Source organism: Microcebus murinus, chromosome 8 (genome assembly GCF_040939455.1).
Source record: "Microcebus murinus isolate Inina chromosome 8, M.murinus_Inina_mat1.0, whole genome shotgun sequence".
Lineage (NCBI taxonomy): Eukaryota > Metazoa > Chordata > Mammalia > Primates > Cheirogaleidae > Microcebus > Microcebus murinus.
The window spans coordinates 45,655,176-45,676,464 of record NC_134111.1 but is presented as its reverse complement, the minus strand read 5'-3'; the positions used below and the strand labels follow the sequence as shown (position 1 = coordinate 45,676,464).

General features: G+C 34.0%; 1 protein-coding gene and 1 long non-coding RNA gene across 5 annotated transcripts in view; one reads left to right on the top strand and one right to left on the bottom strand.

Annotated features, from left to right (window-relative positions):
• The window catches only part of LOC105867224 (uncharacterized), a 142,531-nt gene that overhangs the window by 50,917 nt on the left and 70,325 nt on the right, over window positions 1-21,289 (bottom strand). The gene's annotated exons all lie outside the window — the stretch shown is intronic.
• SCN9A (sodium voltage-gated channel alpha subunit 9) overlaps window positions 1-21,289 on the top strand; it is a 92,133-nt gene that overhangs the window by 46,999 nt on the left and 23,845 nt on the right. The window contains exons 17-19 of the mRNA XM_012757045.2: window positions 7,712-7,832; window positions 15,621-15,775; window positions 19,231-19,404. Coding sequence (XP_012612499.2) covers window positions 7,712-7,832; window positions 15,621-15,775; window positions 19,231-19,404 — 450 coding nt within the window. The remainder of the gene's footprint in view (window positions 1-7,711; window positions 7,833-15,620; window positions 15,776-19,230; window positions 19,405-21,289) is intronic.

Sequence of the window (21,289 nt, the reverse complement as noted above, 5' to 3'; positions counted from 1 at the left end):
CTAAATAACAGAATTAGGTAACTGTTTAGTTGATTGTTTTCAAGTCTGTGTTGAATGCTATTTAATATTATTACTGTGTTTAAAATATATTGCTTAACACTGAGCATATAGTTTGGATTTTCAAACATATAACTAATTTTTACTTACAGGTATGTAACTTTAAACATTTTAAATCACAGTTGACTAAACTGTTTCATCATGCTGCATTTCTAAACCTCAGTACCTAACCTTCTTACTTCTCACAGGAGTAAAATCAAACTGGATCAATCAAGGATGCAGCTCTGTGCTTTTAACCAGGCAGAGACATATGTGAGCACTTTAACACAGGTTACCTAAAAAAAAATCATACTTATATGATATTTTTTTCAGTGTCTTGCATGCTGTTCAGCTACGAAATCTTTCTGCCTGACCCATTGCAAGAAAGTAGAAACATATACAGCTATTCCATAGATGAATTGACATCGTAGCATGTAACCAGGGAAATTACATTATTTTTTGTAATTCTCTTGATGACTTTCTTGATATATTCTTCATGTCTTTAGGTGATTTCAAGTGCATGAGCTATAGATTTTTATTGGATGGATTATCAAAGTAAAATACAGAATATAACAAAAGCCATTGAAGCAACATTTAATTTGAAAACCTCTATCAACTTCCTTTTCTAATTTAATCTATCTAAATGTAGATGTATAACACATTATATCACATTAAATTACCACATTGAAATTCAGTAGATTAAACTGATGTTAAAAATGTGCAGGGAGGAGAAATATTTCAGGCATAAATATAAAATCTTAGAGCAGGAAAGGATCATTGTAGTTCTAGCCTCATGTTTACAGATAAGGAAGTTGAGATTCATGATTAAGCTATTGTCTATACATCTAGCAAACTGGAAGCAGAACCAAAGTATCAAGTTTCTAGTCTAAACTTTGAGTACATTTCGAAATGGTTTTAAACACAGTGATTACTAGGATGTTATTTTTTTCAATCAATTTAGTAATTAGCATTTGATTTTATTTTCTCAAATGCAAAATGCATCAATTAAAAGTTAATAGGCCTTGCCTAAAGATGAATGATAAGTGCTTGAAATGTTTCATTCTAGAATCAATATTACTCAATGATGAGAATAAGTTTCTGATTATGTACATAACAAGAAAAGCCTCTAGAACCTAAGAAGTTTAAATAGAGCTAAATAAAATAAACACTAAATCTGTCAATAAAATATAAAACATTTTTCCTAAAATAAGAAGTGGATTAATATGAATTACCTTATCAAATATTTCTGAAACATATAAAAGGAGGATATAATATTCAGATACATATATATTTTTAATTTTAGTATACCTGGTTGAATGAACTGTAATGGTTTCCTGGAGGGGAAAAATCCATGTTAATAAGAATCTTGCCTTTTTTAATAAACTAATTAATATTTTGTATTTCTCTGTCATTGTTGATATGTTTGTATTATTATTATCCATTATGCAATGACAAAAGCAAAACCTTATCCTGAAATTGACACATTCTAGAGATATTAATGCTAACAGCTCAAATGAAAAAAATAACTTGTCCTAGTGTTCTAGTTTACTTGAAGTTAATTTTAAAGATGCCCTAAAATAAGAGACATATTTTTCTATTTTAAACTTGGTGCTGAATTAGAGGCAATATTCTCATAGAAAACTATTTTATTCCAGAATGTAGTAAATTTCCTTCATCTAGAACCTAAAGATTGTGTGTGTGTGTGTGTGTGTGTGTGTGTGTGTGTGTGTGTGTGTATGTAAACAGTATCTACATAGATATAGGTAAAACACATAATTTTTGAGAAAACTATTTCCAGAAATATACATGTATATGCATATATGTATTTTGAATTTATAAATTATTACTGTTTTATTCAACTATTGTTAGAAAGATGAGGTACTATTAATGAATGGCCATTCTATTGATAAAATAAAAACAGAATATTAAATTAAGAATGACTTGAAATAGGGCACTTTTGCAGAAGCTGTCTGTATATAGATTAGGAGAGAAGTATTTTATCTATTTAAAATTTCTATTTTACAGTGTATTTTCAATACTAGAAATCTTCACGTTTCAAAAACTGGTAATTATTCCATTCATTGAAAGTTCTTTTTCCTAACCCTTCTTCGTTTTGTGTAGTATTGATTCAAATGTTATTCAAATGACAGAAATGACTCAAATATACAGGTAGTTTGGGGGGTTTTTTGCCCTTAGTGTTTGTTTTAAAATTATCAACAATATTTGAGAAGCTAGAGTCTCAGAATCTACACCTTTTGATTTTGATCGAAATCCTCACATTTTGATTTCATGTTTACTTAGGTTCCAATTCTTGTTTACTTGTTGCAATTTTTTTAGCAAGCCTCAGTAGTAGAACTATTTAAAGGTTTGTTTATAAAATGTTTAAAATATTTCTGATTTGACTCTTTGTATTCTAGCTGCTGAAATATCTCTGCAAATAGCATAGAGATTCTGTGACAGGGCACAGAGCCCTTGAATACAAATGGTTACTTTACATTCCAGGCCCTTATGCGTAAATGTCCCTTGCCTTTTCATTAGAAAGGTACTCAAAGATGATCCTGTAGGATTGACTCAGTTATCTATAGCCAGTCCAGCCTTCTTATGTGGCCAAAAGTTGCTGCTTTTGTATGTTTATTTTTATATTCAAGATCATATCATTTAATCATATAAGTTGTCACTTGATTGCATAGAAAGTGCCCTAGGTAGAAGATTCTGGTAATAAATAAATAAATAAATAAATAAATAAATAAATAAATAAATAAATAAATAAATAAAAGCTCTCAGTGAATCATTGGCTTTATTTTGAATTTCCCTGATGCTGGGTGAGATTTGACCTAATTATTTCTCCAACTGAATACTATATACCATATTGACCCTGTGATGGAACTGTTAAGAGCATTTCCTGCTGATTGACAGGCTGTTTCCCCAAGAACCTATACGCAATGTTTCTCTGATCGCAATAAACAAAAAACATTAGTAAAGGAAAAAAAAAATCCATGTTCTTGCCCTTTCTTTGAGAAAGAGCCAGAATTTTAGTTGCCCATAATTATAATGTGAGACAAGATTTTATTGCAACTAGTGAATAAACTGACAATTTTCTGGTGAATTAGTGGAAGTAACACGAAAATCCAGACACCAGAGAGGAAAGTACTATTGACGTTTCCATTGGTCAAGAGTTTCTGGAGTGCTTTTTTAACTTGAGACCTCACCTTTGAAAAAAGAATCTTGAGAAATGTCAGGACCAGAAAAAGATTGCAGGGACCTTGAGAAGCCCAAAGAGCTAAATCGTGTAAAGAAACTATGTATCATTACACTCAAGATGAAAAACACAAATGGTAGGATCATAGGTCATTTCCAGTTTTTAAAAGGTTAGAATAAGATAATATTTGCACTTCTCCAGAGAGGGGAAAAAGACCTATATTGCAAGAGAGAGGAAAACTTATTTTGGCTCTACACCAGAAATGAATATATAAAATTCAGTTATCCTATAATAGAATGGTAAACTTGGAAAACACTGAACTCTTACACAACATAGTACCTGTGTGTGGATTCTTCTCTAAAGGTCCTTTGTTCCTTTATCCTGAACTTTACTGTTTTACTCCTTAATGAATCAGGAACATTATAGATACTGATTGTGAAATTAGACTGTTAAATTGAAAGATAGGTGATATTGACTCTAACCTAATTTTAAAAAAAAATATTTCTTGCTTACCAACATATAATAGAACTTAGTTTTTCACTAATATTTATTTTCATAATTTTTCTTCTCTTTTTGACCATGTCCTCCTTTTGATTTGTTTCTCTTAAAATTCTTGCCAATTTTTGTATGTATTTGTTTTGATGCTCAGATGAAATAACTATTCTAGGTTCTTCTACTTAAAAAAAAATCTTTTGTTGTGTAAAGCAAATAGTCATATAGTATGTACTTTAAATGTAACATCTTTGGGATGTTTTCGGCATCAACCATCCTCTTTCAGTAAGGTTTTTGTTGAGTTCTGTGCTTTCTACAATGCTGCTAGATATTTGGTGGTTTTATGCTTTTGAACAGCAGATTATCAAGTCATTAGACAATCCTACTTCATACCTCTCCACAGGAGAAATGACCAACTAGCATTAACCACCATCCATACTAGCATGACATAGCCTTATGATATTAATGCTTATCTTAGGAAATAGCAGTAATAAATTTGTAAATGACTAAGTTAGGGCATTTTGTAATATGACACCTATATTTAGCAGGCTCTCTACTCACATGCAATGTTAAAAAAAAAAAAAAAAAAAAGAACATACCTCCAAAGCAATCAATAGGAGAACAGTGAGGAATAATAAAACTTTTAATTTGATCATATTTTCGGTAATTGAAAGGGGCTTCTTAAATAACTATGTAAGTTTACAATATAAGGATTGTTTCAATATAAGGATTGTTTCAGAACTACAATGCTTTATGAATGCACATTGAAAAATACGGAAAGATATGCCACACACACATACACACACACACACTGTAGGGAGTAGAATGAAGGTGACAGTGTGGGGGACTTTATTTTGCACTGTCTATTATTATACATGTAAAAATTTTGAGTCAAACGTATCGCTTTCATATAAAGAAAAGATAAAATTTTAGAAGGTATTTGTAGTCAATAATATAATATTATCCAATAAAAACACAGGAATGCTAATTATAGCATAATTCTATTCCTAATACTAGTGAGTCTGCCTTCTTGATCCTATGTTTACATTTATTTTTATTTTATTTATATGTGGACTGCCAAAGATAAAAATTACCTTTGTTGCAAGCAAATAAGTAATAGAATAAAAGCATATTTCACTTTTTTTTGAAAATCAAATCCACATAAAAATTACAAAATTATCTATTTATAATATCAGAAGGGAATTTTTTCATACTAAAGTATTTTATTCCACTTCTCTTAATATAGTATATTGATTCTTCCATTTCCAAAATTACAAGGAAAACTAAACAAGAAATGATTGAGTTTACAGAAATTTAAATAATTATAAAACTCATTATATAAAATGATACATAAGATTGGCATGATTGTCTCTGCATAGTAAAGAAAGTAAAACAAGATTCAATCGTTAGATCTAGTGATGCTTAGTATAAGAATTAAATAAATTTCACCTCAAGAGAAAACTCTTATTGTAAATATTGGCCTTTCCATTTAAAGGCATTCTTTTAGGGTTCTGTTAAAGAAACTTATACTGTAGCAAGTATGATTTCAAAGGCTGAATTGATTAGAACTAAACTGTCTATATTGTTAGGATATGCATTTAAATATTTAATTTCATATACAGTACTGAAGTAGTCATTAATGGAATACTTAATGCATTTGAAGAAAAACATTGCATTTCCCAAAATCTATTAGCCACAATCATTTGGCTTGTGATACAAATTAATTAAATTTTCTATTCTATATTTAATAACTTTATGATATAAAATCTGAGCCAAATTGAATTTAATTAATGAAATGTTGCCATAAAAGGTGCATATGAAAAAAAAGGTTTCAGTGGCAAGATACACTACATAAAATCATTTGAATTTTTACTTGCTCATCTGATTTGACATAAGATCTTTTTTAATGTTCTTTTAAACAATGAGCAAACCAAATATTGATGTTGAAGGTATTTTCATTAATTTAGCCTAAATTAGAATTTTGCAAATAAGAACCATTTTATTTTAAAATTGTTATCATCTGAGAGAAAACAATTAAAACTATTTCCTATTTTTAATATTCCGGCTAATATCAGGGAGGTGCTTTGTGTTCTTCCTATCAGCAATTCCTCTCACTGTTTTGCCTCAAAACCTAGGCCAGTAATTCCTTTTTCAGGGTTAAAGGGCTTGGTCTTCTCTTCACAAAATCGTAGGGCCTTGTCCTTCAGTTCTCTGGTGACAGATTCACTTGAAGGTGAGAAGTCAAGAATTGAGCCCATTAAAAGCTGCAGTCTTTTACATATGGCATTTAAAATTTGTTTTTGTGGTAATTGGCACAATAGGACATATTAATAGTTATAAATTTCTCTAACATTGTTCCCTAAATTAATGTATATTTTAAAACCTTAAGCCTTATAGAATATTCAGTCATATTAATTTCTGTTCCACTTTCTTATTTTGAAGTAATTTAGATAAATTCAATCAGTTTAAATAACCTGTTGTGAAGTTAAATTTCATAGTTATATTGTTCATAACTGGTACTGTTATCAAACTCCTCGACCCGATGGGAATAATGCCTCTATACCAACAAAGGTTATAAGTATGTATTCACTTAATAGGGTATTCATAATTCTTTACTCCAGTTATAAAAAAGACTTTGCTTGCATATTTCCTTATATATAATAATTTATCAGTGTCATTTTTACTGATGTGGTATACTATGTGATTAATATTAGCAATGAGAATTTAATGTGGTACCCACAAAGAATTACTTCTAACTTCCATGTCAGTCTCTAAAAATTAATACAATAGTTTGGGCCTATATTAATCCAAATTAATAGAGTGAAGAATAATTTAACTGAAATAAGTATTTTCTCATTTTTAGTGTTTGCATTTGCTTGCACTATCTAAAAAATAAAGTAATCTTAATAAGAGAAGCGTGTATTATGATAACACGTAGTTTTCAATATCCACATATCACTTAGCAAATGAGAATGAAAAATCAATTCTTCCATTGATGTGCTGCTCCACTCCTTTATAAAACAATATTAGGAAAATTTGACAGAGTTTTGCTACAATTGCTGTATGTATTTTTTCTAAAAGTTTCTATGTATGTGTGTATGTGTAAACATCATTTTTAATCATAAAGTTCTGGGTGGGAAACTTGTGTTTGTGTTATGATCAATTATATGATCATAATGACAATGAATTCATTACTCCCATGTGTAAGTCTGCCATGTTTAATTTCATCGAATCTTTGTTTCAGAGTATGCATGTGGTGCTCACTTTAGTAGCCACTCTCTTGACATTCTAAATAATACTCTATGATCCTTTTTACTATATGCTAAAATTTTATGTCTAAAACATATGGTGTTGGTATAGTCATTGACATTTTGATTCCAAAACAATATTTGATTTTTTTTGTTTGTTTGATCAAAGATTTTCTATCTATATCATCCTGCTACATATTCTTAAATGCAACAGATAATAGAAAAATACATTTGGAATTTATGTTACACTAATCTTTTTTTAATCTTAACTATCAGTAAGTATTTCTGCCAACTTTCAGACCTAAACTGTCAATTATTAGGCAATAGCAATTTGGCACTTGTATAATATTACTATTGGGGTCTTGGTTGTCCTAAAATAGTGTCAATATAAATAAATTTATATTAAACATAAAAAATAATAATATGTTGCCAATACTTTGAAAAAGTGATAGTTAATATCAAAATATTATCTCATACTTATTTTGTCCAAACACTTGTTCGCTTCAGAAAATAATAAAATTTATTTTTCACAGGATGGTGTAGATATAAAGATCAAGTACAGATGCATTCTAAGATTACTTGACCTCAATGTGTGTTTGTACATTTTTATGGCCATCATACTATTAATCTTCTTCCATAATACTTTGCATGATTTTGATTATGAAATGAGGCTTAAATACAGGATTTGAATGAACTCTAAAAGAACTCTCTGGTGGGGTGGTGAATTCCTTTTTAGAGATTGAACCGGTGGAGTTCCTCAGAGTGCAGCACAGTTGATAACCCCCTGCCTGGAGAAGGAGAAGAAGCAGAGTCTGAACCTGTGAATTCAGATGAGCCAGAGGCCTGTTTCACAGATGGTAAGACAAAAGTAGAGTCCTTAGTTAGAATTTATTTATTAGTTTTGAGTTTTGTTTTGACACCTAATACTCACCAGGGATTGTTTGCTAAAACGTCAGAAGACTCCATTCCATGCTGATTTGGCTGTGGCTCTATCATGACTCAGGGCAAGTCACTGGTACTCTCTATGCATCAGTGTACACATTTATGACACTCTAACAATAATTTCCAATGATACTGCATTATACTATAAATCACTCTACTGCTTCTCATTTTAGAGCTTTACTTCATATTCCCAGCTCCATGGAACCATTAGAATAAAAGTTAATGAAATAGATTATACTGTTGTCCTTTACATCAAAAATTAAAGCTACTCACTAACTCTCAGTAAATTGTTTGTTATACTGTTGAGCATAATCTGTCTTAAAATTCTTCCTTCACTTGGTCTCAGAGGCCATCCTGTACCTTTGTTTTTCTTTTGTATGTCTAAGAGTTCTGAGGGTTTTTTCTGCATTTCCTTTAATGACTATTTTTATGCACATGCTGTAATGATGTATCCCCACAATTTTTTTAGAGATAGAGTTTTGCTCTGTCACCCAGGCTAGAATGCAGTGGCATGATCATAGCTCATTGTAACCTTGAACTCCTGGGCTCAAGTGATTCTCCAGCCTTAGACTCCCAAGTAGCTAAGACTACAGGTGTATGCCACCATGCCAGGCTAATTTTTTTAAATATTTTTTTAGAGATGAGATCTTGCTATGTTGTTCAGACTGTTCTCAAACTCCTGGCCTCAAGTGAAGCTCTGAGATGTTTCATCCACACCTGTGGCACGTAGAGTTTCCTTTAGAAGTATCCATATTATAGGCATCTAAGAATTTCATCAATGTATGTGGTCTGTTTGAGTAAGTTGATTCATCGTAGCACGAAAACTTAAATCTGTACTGTTGCTACCAATATTTTCCCTATTCATTTTCTGTATGACCATGACTTAAAATTCTAGGATAACTGGACAGAAGTTGGGCTTACAAACAAATTAAGGCTTCAAAGCAGAAAAGGTCTTTGGATAAACTTAGTCCCTGTACAGAAAGTATTAACACTGTGTTATTTCAGACTGTAAGTGCTATTGTACGAAGATGGAACTTTACAAAGTTTTTTTGGTATCCTACAAAACATCAATGAAAACATTTTTGTGATTACTTTGAGATTATTTATAATTTCTTGATTGAGGCTAGTGTAGATGAGATATTATGGAAACACATTTTCCAGTGAACCTTGGCCTGGACCATAGGAAATTTACGGAGAGTACTTATATATCTGAGTCACATCATTTTGATGTGCTCCAGTGGACACTTTACATGGTCTCTGGACCTGTTTAGTTAGGAAGCTCCCTGATAAATTCAGAAGGGCAGCCAATTTGCTCAGCCTTTTGACCATTTATTCACTTAATCATTCTTTCATCCAATAAACGATTATTAAACATCTATATGCCAGGTATAGTTCTTGGCACTGGAGGGAGAAAACTGTGTACAAAACAATGTCCCTTTTACAAATAAACATGTAAATATGCAGTAGGTCAGATAAGTAAAAAGTGCTATAGCAAAGGTGAAAGGAAAGGCGGAATACCAAGAGTGAGGGGAGGAACCTGCTATTATATAGTTGCCAGAGAAGGTCTTTCTATAAAGGTGACATTTGTTCAGTGACCTGATGAAAATTGAAGTGATCTATGTAAATATATGAAGGAAGAGTATTTTTAGGCAGTCATGAAGGCACATGCCCTGAGGTGGGGATACGCATGACATTTGAGGAAAAACAAGGGGCCAAAATGGATAGAGCATATTGAGAGACAGGAAGAACATTAAAGGTTGAGGTCAGAGATGTAGAAGAGGCCAGATCATAAGAGTTTTGAAGAACATTGTAAGGATCTGATTTTTAAATTTCACAATGTGCAATCCTAAGAGTGGATGTATGTATAGCAGTGGCAGAAGCGGGGAGATTTCCTGGAGGTTCCTACAGAAATCTAGGTGAAAAGTGATGGGAGCTTAGACCAGTGTGGTAGTGTTGGGCATGCTGAGAGTATGAGAATCTGAGTATATTGTCAAATTAGAGCTGAAGGGATTTGCTGATAGATTGGATTTGGGGTGCTCAGATCATATTTTCCACATGACAACTTAGAGAAGTACAGGCTTATCACAATGGAAAACTATTAACATGTTCACTTATATTAGAAAAATGACTCTTAAGGTTCAGAATTGGTCTATAAGAGCTGAGGTAGAAGCAATGCCAGATCAAAGCAGGATTTGGCCTCCCCCGGAGATTTTTGTTACCTGAAAGGTAGCAGAAAAATCAAAAGAAGTATAAGCGACAGTTAAATCAGAGAGTAGTGTGCCTTCACTGAACATAAATGCTAAAATGATTTTGTTGTTCATTGCCTGGCATGCATTAATCCTTTTTAACTTCATAAGTATCACTTTACTAATGTGTTTTATTGATTGCATCTTGTTCCTCTTATTCATCTTTTCTCCTCCCTTTTATGCCATGTCTCTCCTTAGTTTTATTTCTATTGCTTTGTAAATCAAGACTTCAGACTCACCCTCTAGATCCTGCACTTTTCTTCACTGTTGTTAATACTATATGTCTTGGCAACCTGTGTAGTTATGAACACTACATCACTCTTTGATTCTACTTGGTTTCATATTTTACTCCTTTTAGATTATATAATTAGTAAATTATATAATCAGGATTACAGCTAGAGAAAGATAACCTGTTTTCCTTTAAATAATATATTTTCTGTTAATTTGGTAAGAGGAGCCAACTCATCATCCCCTCAAAATGTACTGAGTTCACTAACTTCCTATAAAATAACTAATTCTAACTCTAATAATACAATAACCAACTCCTTTGTGCTTTTTTTCCTTTTTTTGGAAACAAAATATGAGCAAAAGGTTTGTTTTAGAGGATTCAGATATTTTTTAAGAAATAGTGAGAAAAAGCTTGTTTTCCTAATTAATTACATTAATTGTGCTGTTATATTTTATTAATGGGTAGTCTGTATTTGAAGAGGTCAGTGGGTTTGTGTGTGTGTGTGTGTGTGTGTGTGTGTTTTGAGTACATTGGTTTAACATGATGAAACCCAGCATAGACTTTATGTAACGCATCATGAGAGCAAATTAATGAAACCACCCAAAAGAAATAGCATTTACCCACTGGGATCCATTAAAATGTTTGAGAGCTTCTCTGTTATGTTTACATTTAATTAACAGTCCTTTTAAAGAGAAGGTGTGATAACATTGCTAACCAGCTAGGTTGCAAATCTCTTGGGATATGCCTTTTCACAAAAGCCAGAAAGACAGGTGAACACTCCTGCCTCAAAGTAAGAGAAAGAAATTCTCTGAGGGGTGATGAACCATGAGGGTGATATTTATGAACCCTCTTCTCAGATAAAAAGTTTACTTATCTTTCTAATTGAAATGGATAGCATTTTTTCTTTCCTCAATCATAAGAATGTTTTTCTTCAATATTAAGACTGATCAAAAAAATGCCAGAGAATAAAATTTTCTTAACCAAAGAAACAACTTTCAAATTCAATAATTTCTACCTCAGGCAGATAGATTATATTTTGCACGTGATCTTTGTTTTTAAGTTTGAGATAAATTCTAAAGTCTTAAGTTACTATAAAAATGATTTCATCTCAAATTTTTCCACTCTATCTGGTACTTCCTTTTGCCCTGAAAAAGATTAAGTCAGAGTTCATTTTTGACCCCACCCTTTTGTTCTATTTAATACAATTTTATCAAATGTTCTCTTTTAAGTAAATGCATTTGAGATATGAGGTAATTATTTTAAGTAAAATGGTGGTAAATCTTTCAGATCTGAGATCATGTTAACTGTCATTAATATTGGAAAAATGAAGTGTCATGGATATTTTCCATTCACCCTGAATTTTTTTTTCTTTTTCATTCAATTTTATTTTTATTTATTTTATTTTGTTGTTGTTGTTGTTTTGAGACAGAGTCTCTGTTGCCCGGGCTAGAGTGCTGTGGCGTCAGCCTAGCTCACAGCAACCTCAAACTCCTGGGCTCAAGTGATCCTCCTGCCTCAGGCTCCTGAGTAGCTGTGATTACAGGCAGGTGCCACCATGCCTGGCTAATTTTTTCTATATATTTTTAGTTGGCCAATTAATTTCTTTCTATTTTTTATTAGAGACGGGGTCTCGCTCTTGCTCAGGCTGGTCTCGAACTCCTGACCTTGAGCAATCCACCGCCTTGGCTTCCCAGAGTGCTGGGATTACAGGCGTGAGCCACCAAGCCCAGCCTCATTCAATGTTAGGATCCACAGAGATGAGACCTTTCAGATTATGACTAACTGCTTAAAGATTATAGAATTCTTTTGGAGGGATTAAGTCTTCAAAATCAACTATGCACAGCATATTAACTTGTGTAGAGGGCTGTATTTAGTACTGTGAACAGGAGGAACAAGCATTGTAGACAAAGTTTCAGCCTCTTGGTAACTTAGAACCTTCCAGAGAGAAAGGACAGGAACACATAAAATATATATGATAGAAAAAACACTAGATATTTGGGAAAAAAATAGGTTGCTGCATTTTTATAGAGCTGGAAATTAAAGTGCTAGGAAATACCTCATAACAACTGGATCAAAGCACTAATTTCACTCAGAAACATGAAAGAATCCATTAGGAGACAGTATCTAATACATGTGGCTTATCAAGAGAATTCTAGTTTTGTTATTTCAGGACATACAGGTTATGATTATCTGAAGTCTTTACTTGAAGATTTCAATATTTTTAATAAAATATATTGTTTTATAGAAAAAGAAATTAATTTTCTCAAAGTGCCTAAAATGCAAACTTCTAAAACAGGTATCAAAAAGTGCTGCCTGTTCTGACCTTCCCACTTCCTACCTTCATTTAAAATGAGGTTTTTCATCTAAAATTATATGAGGGGCATTAATTGAAGTTACACTTTTTAATTCTTCCATTTCATCAAAGTAATTCTGGTTGTTTACTTTTTAATCAACTTTAAGTTATTCTAATTTAATTTTTCAATTTTTTAAACATTATCTTCCTGGGCCTTTGATGTTCTTGGCTGTGTTCATCACTTCTGGTGAAATTTTCTTTACACCTTTATTTCTCTTTTACTGCAGCCTCTTGGTTCTCTGTGTGCATCTCTTATTGCTTCTACTCTGTCTTCTTCTCCTTCAAAGTTTTCTCTTCTTCCACCTGTCCCAGTGGTATGCAGGTAAAGGTTTATCAATTGGCCCTCCAAAGGAAAGGAAATATGCATGCATATATCAGTTTATTATAAATTCTGCTAATATTAAGGATGGGCATTCAATTTACAAATAATGATAATATATAAAGCTTTTTTATTATATATTCCACATATTGCATTGTTTTTCACAGGATGCTGTTGTTGAATTTTGCTAGAGTTTTATTTATAGACAACCTATGATTGCAATTGATGAACAAGTATAGTTTTAATATGAAGGTTGGTTGGTATTTTCATTTATGTTAATTAGTGAAATGAAAGATAATGAAGAAGCTATATGTCAGCACTTCACTTATTCATCAATGATGTGAACAATTCTTTGCAAATCAGATAATAGCGTTTGAATAATGAAAGGATGGATTTTTTATTTTTTACGTTGTTTACAGTGTAATAGCTACAAACACGATACACTTTTACTGTTTATCTGTTTTATTAACATTTCCTCTATCACTTTCTTAAGTCTTTAGAAAATCAAGGAGCTCTGATTTACAGCATTTGAAGTGTAACAATTTCCACCATGGCTGATTTCAAACTACTGAGTTAAAAAGAGATGCACAGAAGCCCAATAGTAAAACATCCCAACCATCCAGACAGACTAAACATAAAACTCCTCAAGAGCATAGATAATAGAAAAATATAGTAAAATCATTAAGAAGTGATACCTTTACAGTATTTATTTCCTTTTTTAAAAGGAAGCTTTTGAATTCTGAGTTTATATAATCTAATTTTTAATGATAGCTGCATTTAACAACAGAGTAGCAAAAATTCCTGACAATTTAACAACGAGTTATCATGAAATGGTATGGCCTGGTTCCAGCACAGCATCAAATCCTCTCCCTTACTCTTGTCCAAGAATGTTCCAAAATTGGCCCTTTTTTCTCCTCACCTTAAATACTCTTTTTGTTTACCTCAAAAGTTGTTTTGACCCTAACCAATATATACCAATGATTACTACATATTCTTTTCTAGCCAGACATTTTCCCTGAGCTTCATATTCACACCCCCAAATATCTACATATATCTGTATTTAAAAGTTCCACAGGTATCTCAAACTCACTACCTTCCAAGTCAGCTCCTGATCCTATGATCTTCATTCCACAGCTGACATCTACTCAGTCATCATGGGCTCCTGCCTTTCTCTTATATCCATGTCCATCAGTCACCAAATCCTGCTGATTTTACCTGCCAAATATACCGTAAATCTGTTATTGCTCTAGTTGCTAACTAGAGTTGCCCGAATCTATCCCTTTTGACAGGGATACTGGACCAGAACCTAAATGGTTTTCTTGCTCTGAGTCTTCTTTCATCCCCACCCCTCTTTCTTCCACTCTTCCAGCGTATCCTCTACACACTGTTGGGGACGTCTGTTTCAATTGAAATCTGCCTATATCATTCCCTGCTTACAACCCTTCCCTTGGACCAAACTCCTTAAGGTGGGGATAAATGCATTCCATAATCTGACCAATTTCTCTAACCTCCTGTCTCACCCCTGCCTGTTGTGTACTTGTTGTTTTCATCACAATTCTAAACTGGTTGCAATTTCTATGCTCAACACTTTTTGCTGCCCTCTTGACCTGGAATTCTACCCGAAGTCTTTTTTACTGTTACTTTGATTCAATTCTAGCTCCACTTCTTCCAGGAAGCCTCTTTTAACCTCTCCTTCGCAATAAAACGCCAGGTTAGATGGACTTCTTCCATGCTACCAAAATGAACCCTGTATATCTGTCATTTTAGTTGCCTTATCTACTTATAGTCATTTATTTCTGTGCTATCTAACCAGAACCAAAAAGAAATTACCTGAGGAGAGGAAATCATGTACAGAACGGAGTACATAGAAGATACTTAATAAAGTTTTGATGAAAAAAATGAATGAATGAACAAATAAACCTAAATTAAAAAAAAATTTCTTCAATTTTTTATTGCAGCATATTTTATACCTAAAATTCCAAAGTCAGATTTTAACTTAGAGTACTTGAAACAGTTACATCTGCATCTTATAATCAACACGGATTTCTTTAGAACTTAATTTCAAGACCTTACACTAATTTCTTCAGTATTGCTTAGAAAGGTGTTTTTCAAAGGTTTTTTGTTTTTATTTTTATAGATGAGTGGAAGACTCCTCAAATTATAGACTATACCCACTCCAGTAACATTTATCTGTTAGCAAAGTAGGCCCTGAAATTCATTTTATCTTCATATTTTTGTTCATCCATTCAGTCATTGATACATCAAATAAATGTTGTTCAAACACTGCGGAGGATGTTGATGAGGAATCAGAGAATTACAGAACACGAGAGTACATTCTAAGTTAAAAATGACTGACAAGTAATAAGAAAACATTATGCAGAGTTAGAATATAAGAAGAGATGGCATCCAAATTGAATCTATCTGAAACTGCAGGTATAGGTATTAGAAACTATTTGGTTGAGAAAGTATCACAGAGTAACCTTTGTGTTAAGTAATGTATTATGCATTTTATTTATTCTAAATATCCATATTTTACATGCACATCCTTCTTGACAGGTTGTGTGCGGAGGTTCTCATGCTGCCAAGTTAACATAGAGTCAGGGAAAGGAAAAATCTGGTGGAACATCAGGAAAACCTGCTACAGGATAGTTGAACACAGTTGGTTCGAAAGCTTCATTGTTCTCATGATCCTGCTTAGCAGTGGTGCTCTGGTAAGTGATCTGATACCTAAGCCAATAAATTGATTAAAACAATATTCTTGATAAATGAGCTAAAAGACAAAAATATCATAGCAAGTTCTTTTTCTTTTTCTTTTTCTTTTTTTTTTTTTTTTTTTTTTTTTGCCTAGAATTAATCCCTATGATTAGTACCAAGGACAAAATTTTAGTTGAGCTCAGTAAATAGGTACTGAGAACTCCTACATGCCAGGCACTATCCTTGCTGCTCTGGATGCAAAGATGGATAAGATCCAGATACAATTCTCAAGGAGCTAAGAAAGCAATGGGGAAGAGAGAGATGAGAAAGAGTGACTGCAGAACTGGGCTGTGTTTGTAAGTTTAGTATATACACAACAAAGCACGGTAGCAAGGAGACAATCGTCTGCTTGCAATTTCAGAAAGGTATGTGATGCTTTGTAAGGTCTAGAAAGATGAATAGGAATTTTCCAGCCAGGCAAGGCAGGCCACAAGAGACAAGTGTACAATGGTAAGGAAGCATAAAACAGCACCAGATATTCAGGAAATTAAAAGCTGCTGAGCTGATATGGAGAATTATGGGAGGTAAAACAAATACAGGTGGCCAGAGATACTATGAGAAAGACAAGCAGTTTCAGCTTATGAAGCATCTTGCATATCATCATAAAGTAAAAACACACTGTAGTTTTAGGATGAAAATGGGACAAGTTTCTCATTCTTGTATATGAGCACGCACTTTCTATGGGAGTTGAAAGGGATTTGGGAGAGTTACAAACTCCCTGAACCTTTTCTTAATTGTCTTTTTTCCTGCTGTTGGTAAGAAAGTTGAACCATTAGGAGCCCAGATCCAGCTGGATATACCACTGGAAGTTCCATTGTGCTAAAAACAGAGTACTCAGGAACTTTATAAATTGCTTCATAGACGGTCTTCATGGATCTGGGATTTGATTGTTCTGTACTTATAGGTTAAGTAACCCTGTTACTGTTTAGTGGATTCTGGCAGAAGATCTGAGGTGCCTGGGTCAGAGATAAATGACTTTATTACTCATGGCACAGAAAGTAGCATGAGTTTCAACATGTTTGTGTTGGTTCCTCTTTTCCCCAGATCTCATGGGGGCATAATATGGGCCTGGATGAATGCTGCACACATAGTGTGTTGATGTCACAGTTGAGGAACCCTGAGCTTAGGGAACCCATCCTTTTATGCTGAGCAGTGAGCAATCCTGCCCTTTGTCCCAGAGAGTGACACCACCTAATTCCTGAAGGTTACTCACTGCTTGTGCAACCCTGAGAAATGGCCTGGGCAAAGAGCAGTCAGGGCCTTGCATTCCTGGCATACCCAGTAAGAACCAGCAGGGGCCCTCAGAGCCCACCATGGGTTGCCTATCCTAACAAGCCTCATCTCTCAAAAACAAAAAGGTAATTTTTACAAAAAGTACTATTCTATTTATTTGGTGTCATGCAAATAGGAATCTTGATGGTGTCTACAATATCTTGTAATCCTAAAAACTGAAAAAGCTTACTTAATGCTGTGTCACATATATGATGGAGACTTTCAGAGAGGAGATTACAAAATATTAAAAGTTTAGAGTAAATCCTCACTCAATATGTCTAAAAAGGACAATGACATTTTGTGGGAGCAGAGGGGGGCATTCTCAAACTGGAATTCAGGTGAATCATATGAGGTAAAAAAGGGAAAGGTATTTCAAGAAGTTGGTGTTTTTATTCAGGGAGTTTGCAAATCCTTTATACCTGTCTACAAACTAAATAAAAAATACTAGCTCTCATTTAATATGTACTTATACATTTCAAAAATGTTTATTTAGATTTTCTCATTTGATTTTCGATCAACCCTGTATTTCACCAGTGAGGAAGCTGTGTACAGAGTTTAAAAAGTTTCTTTATGTCCCAAAGCTAGTAAATGACAGAGCTATAACTTAATCAAAGCCTGAAGTCTAAGTCCCCGTGTCTTTTCACTGTGTTGTGGCTGTTCAGAAAGAGAAGTACATGGTGCATAGAAATAAGTGAGTGGTAACTGAAATGCAAAGCCTAAGCCCCAAATCAGGTAGAGCTCACATAATGAAATCCTCTCCTCCTTGCTCCCGCATCTACACAGTTAGTGCTCAGCTGGGACTCCTGTAAGCTGGATCCTATTCAGGCTCTGGAACAGGTCAGAGTGTGGTACACTGAGGCAGGATATTTAGTTCTGATCATCAAGACTGCTGGTTTTGCTCTAATTCCGTGCCCCAGTTCTAGGAACAGGCTTCTTGCTCCTTGTGGCTAAGCCCCTTTCTTGTATTTGTATTTCAAGGACTGAGTCACAGCCGTAAGGTTCTGTTTAGGGGGCTTGCTGAATCCCTCCAGAACTTGGAGAAGGGCACAGGAAAATCCTGAGGTGTGGAAACCTTCCCTGCACTTCAATTCCACTGACTTTAAAAACCTCTGCCAGCTGCTGAGACCTTGTTTTTCTATCCTAGTCAGTCTGTCCATTCTTTCTGCCCCAACTTCTCTTCTTCAGTATTGATACCAACAGTTCCCAAAGGTGCTAAGGACAATTTTTATTGTATTGATAGTTAAACTTGGAATAAGAAAAATGAGGATGGCACAAGCCCATGACTATGGGCAGATAATATAATTTTAACCACTAAGGATATGGGACTTTTGACTTTCATTTCCTCCAACCAAGATAAAAATGAATTGTGTTTCAACCTGAAAAAGAAAATTTGAATACTTTAGACCTAATTAGATCAGCAATCATTTTAAGCATCTCAGTGAGCTCAAGTCTTTAAATTCATCCAAATTATTTGCTAAGGGACTTGCGAGTATGACCACAATATCTATTGTCTACCGCCTTCTAAATGGTCTTGGAAAGTATAAGCACCATGTTCCTGGATTGAATATAACAGTGATTCGTAGAGCTGAAGCTTTGAAGGATAAAATATGGGTGCAGAATTCAAAGGAAAAAAAACCATCCCCTGTGTTCTATACCCCAATCAAGCTACTGTAATCATTACCTTCTCTGAGACAGTACTAGACACTGGGCTACACAAGCATATAGAAACTGAAAGAGAAATTCCAAATCCTACTGGTGGGTATGAAGGAGAGCATAGGATGAGAAAGATTTATGAGAGTGGCTTACCCTGGGAGCCTGTCTTAAATTATTAGGACTTATACAATCTGAATGGGGAATAAAAGGGAGTCAGATGAAGGTGGAAATTCCCATAAGTGACAGACATCAAAATTCTTTTAGAGGACTGTACGTAACTTCATTTGTTTGTACTCTTTCTCTTGACCTCTAGTCACCAGCAGCAGCCTGGTGAGAAGGCTAGAAGTGTTAGAGGGTTGCTGTAAACAAGAAAGTCAGCTGACCCACATCATTATTGTAATTGCATTCGTATTGTATCTCCTGTTTTTGTTGTGAATTCGGAAGTTTTAAGTTGTGCCTGAATGAACTGTGAATATTATTTCTACAGGCTTTTGAAGATATATATATTGAAAGGAAAAAGACCATTAAGATTATCCTGGAGTATGCTGACAAGATATTCACTTACATCTTCATTCTGGAATTGCTTCTGAAATGGGTAGCCTATGGTTATAAAACGTATTTCACCAATGCCTGGTGTTGGCTGGATTTCTTAATTGTCGATGTAGGTACTTTTGAGTGCATTATAAAAGACAGTTTATTCTTACTAAGTGTTCTGAAAAACTTTCACCAATGTTGCATATTAGCATATTTTAAATATGGTTATGTACTTTTAGGCTATAGCTTTTGAGTTTTTAGAAATATTAGTGTAGCCAGTGGAATTATATCTTCAAGAAATATTAGAACAGAAATCCTTCAACAAATGTAAATTCTCTTCCGTACTATTTTAACATTTATAGTTGACTTTTTTTGTTGTTGAGAAAGGGAGCCTCTCTATGTTGCCCAGGATGGTCTCAAACCATCCTGGGGCTGAAGTGAAGTGATCTTCCTGCCTTGACCTCCCAAAGTGCTGGGATTATAGGCATGAGCCATCCCACCCAGCCTTATAATTAACTTTTGCCTATGTTTTCTGCAATCAGAGGAGATGTGATTTTTTAAAAAAAAAAATACATGATTTGAATATCTTTCCTGTTAGGAATAAGAAGAAAATTTAAGACTAGAGAGTGGAAGGCAGTAAGAGTAAAGGGCAGAGACACATATTAAAGGGATGAAATACTGATTACTGACAAAATAAAATTAGAAGATATAAGAGGATGAGGGGTATATCAAGCTGTCTGCTATGTGACCTAAAATTTACGTAAACATGATAGAGCTATCGCTCAAGGTCAGGAGTTCGAAACCAGCCTGAGCAAGAGCAAGACCCTGTCTCTACTAAAAATAAAAAGAAATTAATTGGCCAATTAAAAATATATAGAAAAAATTAGCCAGGCACAGTGGTGCATGCCTGTAGTCCCATCTACCCGGAAGGCTGAAGCAGAGGGATCACTTGAGCCCAGAAGTTTGAGGTTGCTGTGAGCTAGGCTGATACTATGGCACTCTAGCCCGGGCAACAGAGTGAGACTCTGTCTCAAAATAAATAAATAAATAATGGTAGAGCTAAAGCTAACTTTGTATTCAGTGAGAGGGAAGGAATGGAATTTTTAAATATTTATCACATGCACGATGATGGGGAAAGCCAAATGAGATAAAACTCATCGCTATCTGAAACATGTGATGTACCCTTCATCTCTAGAATGTCAGTGGAGCAGAGAAGTAGGCATTAACAATTTCACATAATAAATTCAAAGAACTGTTGACTACTTGGATGGTGGAAAATACATAAGAATGCTTTATTTTATGTATCATTTTTATCAAAGTAAAAATGCTGTTATGGGCTTCTTATTGAGGTAGTCAAGAAAGAGATCTTAAAGGAGTTGGTGAAATCAAAGAATCCCAAATAGAAATTAATCGTACAACACCTATTATTACCAATTTATTCTTATTGAGTGTACCCTGATTATTTTATTTTATATTGTAATGACATAATTTAATAATATATTATTATATATATGTTATATTATTTTAAAGGCTTTCTTAAATTAATTCATGATCTCAATCTCTCAATTATATTTTTCTCAGAACAATATGTTCTTCATCTTTTACTAATTATCCTAGATTTTCAGAAACCTAGACTTTTTTTTTTTTTTTTTTTTTTTGAGACAGAGTCTTACTTTGTTGCCCAGGCTAGAGTGAGTGCCATGGCATCAGCCTAGCTCACAGCAACCTCAAGCTCCTGGGCTCAAGCAATCCTGCTGCCTCAGCCTCCTGAGTAGCTGGGACTACAGGCATGCGCCACCATCCCCGGCTAATTTTTTCTATATATATTAGTTGGCCAATTAATTTCTTTCTATTTATAGTAGAGACGGGGTCTCACTCTTGCTCAGGTTGGTTTGGAGCTCCTGAGCTTAAACGATCCGCCCACCTCGGCCTCCCAGAGAGCTAGAATTACAGGCATGAGCCACCACGCCCAGCCGAAACCTAGCCTTTGTGGTTAGGGAAGAAGCATGCTA